At 40.6% G+C, this 11,986-nt stretch overlaps 1 protein-coding gene across 1 annotated transcript in view; it reads right to left on the bottom strand.

The window, feature by feature from the left end:
* Positions 1-912: 912 nt before the first annotated feature.
* The window catches only part of LOC124283432 (probable glutamate receptor), a 30,963-nt gene continuing 19,889 nt past the window's right edge, over positions 913-11,986 (bottom strand). Inside the window, exons 9-11 of the mRNA XM_046719489.1 lie at positions 9,174-9,391; positions 8,441-8,706; positions 913-1,231 (exon numbers count right to left, since the gene is read on the bottom strand). Of these exons, the coding sequence (XP_046575445.1) occupies positions 979-1,231; positions 8,441-8,706; positions 9,174-9,391 (737 nt within the window). The 3' untranslated portion in view covers positions 913-978. The remainder of the gene's footprint in view (positions 1,232-8,440; positions 8,707-9,173; positions 9,392-11,986) is intronic.

Here is an 11,986-nt window from a genome sequence, read left to right as displayed (position 1 = left end):
AAAAACCTACTAAAATTAAATAATAAAGAAAACAGCTATTTCCCACATGTGTACAATCTCTGACGTGCAATTCTATATAGCTTCACAGGCTAGTAAAATCGTGATGTTGTCGATCGTCGTTCACGCTGTAACCACTGATTTAAGTAATCAATATTGACTTTCTCTGTCTGACTCAAAAATAGATGTCACACATTTCCTAGTGACCATAGTGGCACCCACAACTCATTTCGTTTTAGTTTTACGCCGCACTCAGCAATATTTCAGCTATATGACGGATTTCCCTTTAGAATATCCCATACAATTAGAATGACGGAATGTTGAGGTGTTTATTGACCCAAATGTTTCGTTTGTTTTTTGTTCAAAGCGGCACTCTGCAAGTTTGTTCGTTGTCTAACGCCGCACTCAGCAATATTCCAGCTATATCTCAGTAATCGAGTGAACCAGTGGGTTATATTATGAACAGCACCGTTAGCCGCGGGGTTGGAACGATACCCACATCCACTAAACTGGTCTGCAAATCCATTAAAACCTCCAATTAGGAAAGGTTGTAAGGCATAGAGAATAATTAAGAAAGGAATCGTCTAAAATAACTGGGCAAGTCTAGATTCCCTTAGATCAAGGAATTAAGAATTGTTCCAGGGTCCTTTCAGATTTTACTTATTATTTACTTAAGATTTTCAGGAAATCCCCACGGAAATAAGAGACAGAAAAAAGCGCCTGCTTAGGTGGAAAATGCACCTGCGTCATGGTATTAGCTCATATGCAATTTCTTCTTTGATTTACTGACAATGTAATCTTGCGACATATTCTGGATCATCAAATGTACACCGTTTCCGTACCTCCACATAGCATTGAACATTGTAGTTGTTGTGGCACTGTAAATACCAAACAAACAAACAAGTCAAAATATTAATAATACTTTTTTTTTTACGACTCCATTCGTAGTGTTGTTTTCTATTGTAATCAGAAAAACGCAGATTAACCAGGTCCTTTGTCTCTTGATCGTTTCGACTCGGTACGTGGTAGTAACTCAGATATATACGTCTCTCCTAACAGAACAAGCAGAGCCGCCCCAATGCCCACAACACAGGCAGCCAGGGCACTGTAGTAGTCTTGGATACGGAGGGCTGACACTCCCACGGCTATAGAGTCGTCGGAACACGAGTCCTGGCTGGGAACCCACTTACTGTACCACTTCCTCTCAAGCCCTGCCTCCATCACCGTCATCAGTCTGAAACAGGGTGAGTTTCCATATATACTCAACAATAAAATAAACGCAACATCCATTTTGTCGATAGGGAAGGCTGAAAAGACGGGTGAAATGATGTCATTAACGTGGCATTCATTCCTCCACAAATGCATAGAGACAAACATAAACACTATCAACCATCTCCAGTTTCAGGATAGACGGTGTCCTGTTGGAACAACTGCCTATCCTCAAACGCAGTTGTTCCAACATGACAACGCCTATCCTCAAACGCAGTTGTTCCAACATGACAACGCCTATCCTCAAACGCAGTTGTTCCAACATGACAACGCCTATCCTGAAACCAGTTGTTCCAACAGGACAACCTCTATCCTCAAACAGGACAACGCCTCCAGGAGGAGAAAATATTGTCTGTATTTCCAAGTTCATGTCGAATATAGACGGCCATTCTTGTAATTCTGGTGATTCTGGAAGGTACTAGGATACTGAAACTACGACGTCATGCACTTCTAGAGCTGTAAGACGACAGAATGCCAGCCTCATTTACCATTGCTGTGTATCGCTTAGTACGATATTATTTCATGACCGGAACATTATTATTGTCAGATTTAATTAAGTAATCTAATATCACCTCTATCTTTATATTATATATTCTCTACCTGGAAGACGTGTAACCAGTCAATAAATAGCTTTCAGTCCTTGTCGGATAACTAAACATGTTTTGATGCTTAAAATGTTTGGCTGGTACACTTGTTTTGAATTTTTAAAAAAACCTTTTGGACTCAAAGATAAGTGATACAATATTCAGTCAAGAACATTTAATGTCTAAATGTGTTTGTGCTTGGCGATATAACCAAATGACCATATGTTATTGATTACTTACAGACTAACCCACATCGATCTATATTTCCCTCCTGATTTATATCGTGCTTGATTTCATTGCACTGTAACCAATTCCCCTAAAGCTCTGCGTGAGTTTGACATAACGATTGTTACAACAATTAGCTCTGTTTGAAGAGTACTTACATCCTGGCCTAAGTTAGATATATATCATGCCGTTAATAGCATACAAAGCCTGGGTTTCATTTTAGACAAACAAGCGTGTCTATGAACGTGATAATATGTTGTGGACACGACAGTTAACAATTCAGTATTACAGCAGAGATTACAGAAAATACACATTAGTTTGTGTATGACATGACATCATATCATTGATTTTAACGTGATAAGAATAAATAAAAGGATAATTTGAATCTAAAGGGTTTTATGTAAAAAAAATTCTGTTCATGTATGTGCAATAACAGAGGGTGTCGATACAGGGAACGAAATCATTGTTTTCACATTACTAATTATACCTATACACATATATAAATACATAATACAATAATAAAAGTTTTATTGTGAACGAGGAAGAAAAGACGTAATGTCTTCAATCGTGAACTTAAAGTTGTTTTTTAAAGAAGCAATTGAGATAAATCAGATAGTTTGATTGCGTCCCTGTTCAAGAATACCTTCGCTTCGACTTATCCTTGCTAACGAAACTCTAGACTCGAGTATTTTAACTGATACCTAATAGTATACAGCAATCTAGTTTACATTAGCATTCTTTTGACATATTTTTATCATCATATTTCAATGAACGGCCAGTTGATCAATGATGACTAACATTTGTAATTATCACAGGTTCACGAACAACTTCGGAAATCTCTCCTGTAATACGTCCTGTACTTTCGAAAATTCTGTTAATGTGACTGTGATAGACGCTTTTCATACATAGATGGTATTACTGTCTGTTGTTATTACTCGCCCGTGGAAGATACTGCAGTGTAATATTTTTACAGCAATATTACACTAGTGTAATACCGCTAGACATATGATGTCATAATGGTTACAGTTATGACGTCACAATGCTAATGCCTCTGTCGCAATGGTATTAGACCTTGCTTGACTCGAGGAAAATTGATATGAGAGTCATCACACTGTAGGCAGTTTCTATTCAATTACGGGATCAGGTGGTCAGAGTCCTGAATGGGCGTTGGGTAAATAGAGTTTACCTCGTGTGCTTCCGTATAAAAAATATCATATATTAGAATAGGAAATATGTACTATGCTCGCCAAAGGCTCGCATAATACAATTTTTATTCCAAATATATGATATTTATGAAACGGAAACACACTTGGTTAATAATCTCTATTTACCCAACGCCTATTCAGGACTCTGACCACCTGATCCCGTTAGCAGGAGACAAATAGACTACAGGTCTTGACTAGAGAAGGTCAGTGAGACAGGATACCCACTCGTGACTCTCTTCAGAAACATTCTGCCTGGAAAGGGTTTAATCTCTAGGTTTATCGCACACTGATGTGTAAATCACATATTGTACCACAGCTATACTGCAAACGCCATTACATGAAATTGTACCATGGTTGTATTGTGAAATTCACAAAACTGTTTCTAAATAGTGACTGAGTGATTAATGTTTAACGGTGCATGTACCTATTCGTACTATTTGCGACAATTTTTGTCCTAGAATTATAGTTCCATATTTTACTGAATGACGTGAAGATTGCAAATGTGTATTGATGATATGTCACACACCTAAATCCTTTCTCAATCATGGCAAAATATTTGCACTAGGAGCGAATCAACATGTGCTTACGATATTTGGTAAGTGACTGATTTATTTCATGGACTACGTCAAGGCTACCAAATATCTGTACAAAATGTTAATGCATTGATACTACTTTTACTATTGTAAACGCCAGTGCACTTACTCCAGGTAAAAGAGCCGTGCTAGTCGGGAATATGGACAGAGCGGTATTGTAAACGCCAGTGCACTTACTCCAGGTAAAAGAGCCGTGCTAGTCGGGAATATGGACAGAGCGGTATTGTAAACGCCAGTGCACTTACTCCGGGTGAAAGAGCCGTGCTAGTGGGGAATATGGACATAAAGGTATTGTAACGACACAAGTCAAAACATTGACTAGACAACAGTCTTGTTTCCTGCTGACTGAGTTCTGTCCTATTGCGCAACTTAGAAGAATTACCAGTCCAGAATTTTGAGACCAACTCATTCAACTGGATATATAGATATTAATCAGGATTACTTGATACATCTAATCACTTGTATTTTGCAACAGTACACTCTTTCTAACCCTTGCAAAAGCGTCGTGCAGCGTGCTTTGTCGTACAGCGTGCTCTGACAAACGAAAATCTGGAAATCGTGGAAATCTCAAAACGAGGCTCTGCCGCTAGAAAAGTTTGGCGGTGTGGTACGGACTTGATATTATATCAAGCACATTGTACATTAAACAAATACATTCAATAAGCACAAAGAACAAATAAAAGGTGTAACCAGTAAGCCAAATGAATTGTGAATCATTGTATGACCTCTACAAACAGGGGCAGTCTGTGGCGTCTTTGTTAAAGAGATGTTGCCTAAACCTCGTCATAAAATATAGAAATACAATTTTATTAAACTTAAAATTAAGATTACTTTGTAAATACTATTTTCTTAGGTAACAAGGAATTTGAAGTCAGTGTAACCATAGTTTGTTTGTAGTATCTCTTTTCACTTTCACACGAGAAAATTCGGATCGGCTGAAAAGTAGGTCATTGTCTGAACTGGTAAATGAGACTCATGTTTCGGTTTGTACACTGACTCCAGATAGAAGACCCGTGCTAGTGAGGAATATGGACATAAAGGTATTGTAACGACAGTACGCTAACTCCAGGTAGAAGAGCCGTGCTAGTGGGGAATATGGACATAAAGGCATTGTAACGACAGTACACTTACTCCAGGTAGAAGAGCCGTGCTAGTGGGGAATATGGACATAAAGGTATTGTAACGACAGTACGCTTACTCCAGGTAGAAGAGCCGTGCTAGTGGGGAATATGGACATAAAGGCATTGTAACGAGAGTACCCTTACTCCAGGTAGAAGAGCCGTGCTAGTGGGGAATATGGACATAAAGGTATTGTAACGACAGTACGCTTACTCCAGGTAGAAGAGCCGTGCTAGTGGGGAATATGGACATAAAGGCATTGTAACGAGAGTACCCTTACTCCAGGTAGAAGAGCCGTGCTAGTGGGGAATATGGACATAAAGGTATTGTAACGACAGTACACTTACTCCAGGTAGAAGAGCCGTGCTAGTGGGGAATATTGACATAAAGGTATTGTAACGACAGTACACTTACTCCAGGTAGAAGAGCCGTGCTAGTGGGGAATATTGACATAAAGGTATTGTAACGACAGTACACTTACTCCAGGTAGAAGAGCCGTGCTAGTGGGGAATATGGACATAAAGGTATTGTAACGACAGTACACTTACTCCAGGTAGAAGAGCCGTGCTAGTGGGGAATATGGACATAAAGGTATTGTAACGACAGTACACTTACTCCAGGTAGAAGAGCCGTGCTAGTGGGGAATATGGACATAAAGGTATTGTAACGACAGTACACTTACTCCAGGTAGAAGAGCCGTGCTAGTGGGAATATGGACATAAAGGTATTGTAACGACAGTACACTTACTCCAGGTAGAAGAGCCGTGCTAGTGGGGAATATGGACATAAAGGTATTGTAACGACAGTACGCTTACTCCAGGTAGAAGAGCCGTGCTAGTGGGGAATATGGACATAAAGGTATTGTAACGACAGCACACTTACTCCAGGTAGAAGAGCCGTGCTAGTGGGGAATATGGACATAAAGGTATTGTAACGACAGCACACTTACTCCAGGTAGAAGAGCCGTGCTAGTGGGGAATATGGACATAAAGGTATTGTAACGACAGTACGCTTACTCCAGGTAGAAGAGCCGTGCTAGTGGGGAATATGGACATAAAGGTATTGTAACGACAGTACACTTACTCCAGGTAGAAGAGCCGTGCTAGTGAGGAATATGGACATAAAGGTATTGTAACGACAGTACACTTACTCCAGGTAGAAGAGCCGTGCTAGTGGGGAATATGGACATAAAGGTATTGTAACGACAGTACGCTTACTCCAGGTAGAAGAGCCGTGCTAGTGGGGAATATTGACATAAAGGTATTGTAACGGCAGTACACTTACTCCAGGTAGAAGAGCCGTGCTAGTGGGGAATATGGACATAAAGGTATTGTAACGACACAAGTCAAAACATTGACTAGACAACAGTCTTGTTTCCTGCTGACTGAGTTCTGTCCTATTGCGCAACTTAGAAGAATTACCAGTCCAGAATTTTGAGACCAACTCATTCAACTGGATATATAGATATTAATCAGGATTACTTGATACATCTAATCACTTGTATTTTGTAACAGTACACTCCTTCTAACCCTTGCAAAAGCGTCGTGCAGCGTGCTTTGTCGTACAGCGTGCTCTGACAAACGAAAATCTGGAAATCGTGAAAATCTCAAAACGAGGCTCTGCCGCTAGAAAAGTTTGGCGGTGTGGTACGGACTTGATATTATATCAAGCACATTGTACATTAAACAAATACATTCAATAAGCACAAAGAACAAATAAAAGGTGTAACCAGTAAGCCAAATGAATTGTGAATCATTGTATGACCTCTACAAACAGGGGCAGTCTGTGGCGTCTTTGTTAAAGAGATGTTGCCTAAACCTCGTCATAAAATATAGAAATACAATTTTATTAAACTTAAAAATTAAGATTACTTTGTAAATACTATTTTCTTAGGTAACAAGGAATTTGAAGTCAGTGTAACCATAGTTTGTTTGTAGTATCTCTTTTCACTTTCACACGAGAAAATTCGGATCGGCTGAAAAGTAGGTCATTGTCTGAACTGGTAAATGAGACTCATGTTTCGGTTTGTACACTGACTCCAGATAGAAGACCCGTGCTAGTGAGGAATATGGACATAAAGGCATTGTAACGACAGTACGCTAACTCCAGGTAGAAGAGCCGTGCTAGTGGGGAATATGGACATAAATGCATTGTAACGACAGTACACTTACTCCAGGTAGAAGAGCCGTGCTAGTGGGGAATATGGACATAAAGGTATTGTAACGACAGGTACACTTACTCCAGGTAGAAGAGCCGTGCTAGTGGGGAATATGGACATAAAGGTATTGTAACGACAGTACGCTTACTCCAGGTAGAAGAGCCGTGCTAGTGGGGAATATGGACATAAAGGCATTGTAACGAGAGTACCCTTACTCCAGGTAGAAGAGCCGTGCTAGTGGGGAATATGGACATAAAGGTATTGTAACGACAGTACACTTACTCCAGGTAGAAGAGCCGTGCTAGTGGGGAATATGGACATAAAGGTATTGTAACGACAGTACGCTTACTCCAGGTAGAAGAGCCGTGCTAGTGGGGAATATTGTCATAAAGGTATTGTAACGACAGTACACTTACTCCAGGTAGAAGAGCCGTGCTAGTGGGGAATATTGACATAAAGGTATTGTAACGACAGTACACTTACTCCAGGTGGAAGAGCCGTGCTGAGTGGGGAATATGGACATAAAGGTATTGTAACGGCAGTACACTTACTCCAGGTAGAAGAGCCGTGCTAGTGGGAATATGGACATAAAAGGTATTGTAACGACAGGTACGCTTACTCAGGTAGAAGAGCCGTGCTAGTGGGGGAATATGGACATAAAGGTATTGTAACGACAGTACACTTACTCCAGGTAGAAGAGCCGTGCTAGTGGGGAATATGGACATAAAGGTATTGTAACGACAGTACACTTACTCCAGGTAGAAGAGCCGTGCTAGTGGGGAATATTGACATAAAGGTATTGTAACGACAGTACGCTTACTCCAGGTAGAAGAGCCGTGCTAGTGGGGAATATTGACATAAAGGTATTGTAACGACAGTACACTTACTCCAGGTAGAAGAACCGTGCTAGTGAGGAATATGGACATAAAGGTATTGTAACGACAGTACACTTACTCCAGGTAGAAGAGCCGTGCTAGTGGGGAATATGGACATAAAAGGTATTGTAACGACAGTACGCTTACTCCAGGTAGAAGAGCCGTGCTAGTGGGGAATATGGACATAAAGGTATTGTAACGACAGTACACTTACTCCAGGTAGAAGAGCCGTGCTAGTGGGGAATATGGACATAAAGGTATTGTAACGACAGTACGCTTACTCCAGGTAGAAGAGCCGTGCTAGTGGGGAATATGGACATAAAGGTATTGTAACGACAGTACGCTTACTCCAGGTAGAAGAGCCGTGCTAGTGGGGAATATGGACATAAAGGTATTGTAACGACAGTACGCTTACTCCAGGTAGAAGAGCCGTGCTAGTGGGGAATACACGGGGAAGGTCATACCACCGGTAGATGGCAGGAAACCTTCTCTCATCCTGGCCAGAGAACAAGTGTCACTCATGATGTTATCGGCAAGGGTGCTTGTTTCGATGAGGGCGTAGTAGCCTTCATGCAGCCTCTGTAGCTGAAACTGATGCTCGGCATCTCTGTTTGCTGGGCTTTCCTGTCGCGTTTTCTCTATTTTCTTCCATAACTTTTTCATAACAGTTTGGTTAGATGTCTGAAACATAGAAAATTATGCAATTTAGAACTTCATGTAGGTGTACTGATAAGGAGGTTAAAAAACACACAACAAACAAAAAGAAGGAAAAAATACAACAAACCAAACAAATTAAGAATATGTTAATAGGTGTTTAAGTATCGCTTGGAAATACAAAAGGTAAACACCATAGAATATCCACGGACGGTCATCCACCGAAACAAATTTCCAGCATGAACTAAAATGCTATTTGACTGTACCAGTGATGACACCAGGTATTGCGAAGCACTCTAGCTGTGAGCAAATACTATAAAGCACGACCATGCATATTGTATGTGCGATGTGCTTGCGTGACATCTTATTTTATATTAAATTCTCCAAAACTCAAAGGGAAAGCGGAAATAGAAAGGAAGAGGGTAACTGAACAAATGTTAATGAATTGATACTTGAATTGAGTTACTCATGTAACTTTTTCAGTATGCTGTTACCTGTATGGCCAGGCTGTGGTAGGTGCCTGCAGTTGACCCGACGTCGTACACATCCTGGTTAGCCAGTTCTTCTATGCTACGGAAGGGGACGAACGTTCTACTGACCGTCAGGAAGGCCATTAGGTTACCACGGTACACAGCCGCCATGACGAGGCAGAACAACCACCAGAAGCTGAACAGCATCCTCCCAGAGTCAAACACCGGGGAGTGAGTGGAAGCTGAATACAGGAGGAGTATACTTTGACTGGGTATAGGCTGAATGTGGCATTCGATCAATACAGAACATATGAAGTAGATGAAATCATGGGGACAAAGTCTAAGACGACTTGTAATGGGGTCTTTCACGTTACACAAATACAAACTATTCCGCTTTATACCTGATATGAAGTAGATGAAATCACTGGGACAAAGTCTAAGACTTGTAATGGGGTCTTTCACGTTACACTAATACAAACTATTCCGCTTTATACCTGATATGAAGTAGATGAAAGTCTTTGGACGAAGTCTTAGACTTGTAATGGGGTCTTTCACGTTACACAAATACAAACTATTCCGCTATACATATAAAGTAGATGAAATCACTGGGACAAAGTACAAACTTTCATTCACTAATACAAACTATATACCTGATATGAAGTAGATGAAATCTTTGGGACAAAGTCTAAGACGACTTGTAATGGGGTCTTTCACGTTACACTAATACAAACTATTCCGCTTTATACCTGATATGAAGTAGATGAAATCACTGGGACAAAGTCTAAGACTTGTAATGGGGTCTTTCACGTTACACAAATACAAACTATTCCGCTTTATACCTGATATGAAGCAGATGAAATCACTGGGACAAAGTCTAAGAATTGTAATGGGGTCTTTCACGTTACACAAATACAAACTATTCCGCTTTATACCTGATATGAAGTAGATGAAATCACTGGGACAAAGTCTAAGACTTGTAGTGGGGTCTTTCACGTAACACAAATACAAACTATTCCGCTTTATACCTGATATGAAGTTGATGAAATCACTGGGACAAAGTCTAAGACTTGTAGTGGGGTCTTTCACGTTACACAAATACAAGGCTTCTCCGTTTTAAACCTGATATGAGGATAAGATAATACCCCATTAATATGGATAAAAAGTACATTCACTGATACTTCCTGTAAGAACTACCATTTCAGATGGATTTAAGGGTATACTCCTCTATAGTGGATATAAGGATGTACATTTTTACTGGGCATAAAGGTATACCCTTTTATATGGAATAGAAAGAAATGACCCTGTGTACTGACTATAAGGCTATGCGTCCTGTTAGTGAATATTAGAATATTCTCATTTAGAGTGAGTGAGTGTGTGAGTTTAGTTTTACGCCGCACTCAGCAACATTCCAGCTATATGGCGGCGGTCTGTAAACAATCGAGTCTGGACCAGACAATCTTGTGATCAACAGCATGAGCATCGATCTGCACAATTGGGAACCGATGACATGTGTCAACCAAGTCAGGGAGCCTGACCACCAGATCCCGTAAGTCGCCTCTTACGACAAGCATGGGTTACTGAATATTAATTTTCTAACCCGGACCTTCACTGGTTTGTTCATTTAGACTGGGTATGGGGATACTCTTCTTTATGACAGGGTGAAATACTCCATAAGGACAAAATGTTATACCCTCCAATACAACCATAAATACAAGACATGAGTGAGTACACCCAGTAGATAAAAATGATATAACCCACTTTCAGTATAAAGATATACCAAATCAGTACAGTGCATACAAATACTCAACGGCAAGGGAACAGATATACCACTTATCATAAGGATAATAATAATAATAAATAAATGCATATTTATAATGCGCCCCTTCCACACCGTAAGGCATGCTCAAAGCGCTACAGAATATTTACACTGGAGTATTTACAGATGAAGTTATACATAATATACTGAGAAAAGGTGGGTTTTAAGTCTGGACTTAAAAATGTCAATTGTGGCAGAGCTTTTAAGGGCACATGGGAGAGAGTTCCAGAGCACAGGCGCGGAGTAAGAGAATGATCGGTGTCCGAAGGATTTCAGTTTGTAGGATGGGATGACCAGTCGGTTTTGTGTGTTTGAGCGCAAGTTGCGTGCGGGGACATACGGATGTAGGAGTTCAGACAAGTAGGAGGGAGCCAAACCATGGAGGCACTTGTACGTCAGACAGAGGATCTTAAAGTCAATTCTGGCCCTAACTGGTAGCCAATGCATTTCTTTCAACACTGGTGTTATATGGGAACGTTTAGAAGTCTTGCTGATGATGCGGGCGGAAGTATTTTGGATCTTCTGAAGCTTATCAAGGAGTTTAGAACTGAGGCCCGAAAGGATGCTGTTACAGTAATCAAGCCTAGATGTAACAAGAGCTCGAACAAGGGCTTGAGTTGCAGCAGTTGTCAGGTATTGCCGAATGTTACCAATGGATCTTAGGTGAAAGTAGCAGGTCCTGCTCAGACGGTTAACATGAGCATCCAGAGTCAAGGAAGAGTCGATGTGGACACCCAAGTCCTTAACCACATCAGAGAATCTGACGTCAGAGTCTGCGACTGTAAGGGTGTCGGTTTTGACCTTGCTGAGTTGTTGCTTTGTACCAATGAGAACTGCTTCTGTTTTGTGTCATTAAGTTTAAGCATGTTTCCTGTCATCCAGCACTTGATGTCCTGCGTACATTCAGCGATGCACTGAAGAGACGTAGATAGATCTGACAGATGAAATGCTTTCAGGAGCTGGGTGTCATCAGCGTAGGCATGATGAGAAACTGTGTGGTCTGTAGTTATCCTTCCGACAT

Source organism: Haliotis rubra, unplaced genomic scaffold (genome assembly GCF_003918875.1).
Source record: "Haliotis rubra isolate DU_JTF1 unplaced genomic scaffold, ASM391887v1 Scf315, whole genome shotgun sequence".
NCBI lineage: Eukaryota > Metazoa > Mollusca > Gastropoda > Lepetellida > Haliotidae > Haliotis > Haliotis rubra.
The sequence above is the reverse complement of the archived record's forward strand: the minus strand, read 5'-3'. Positions and strand labels throughout refer to the sequence as shown.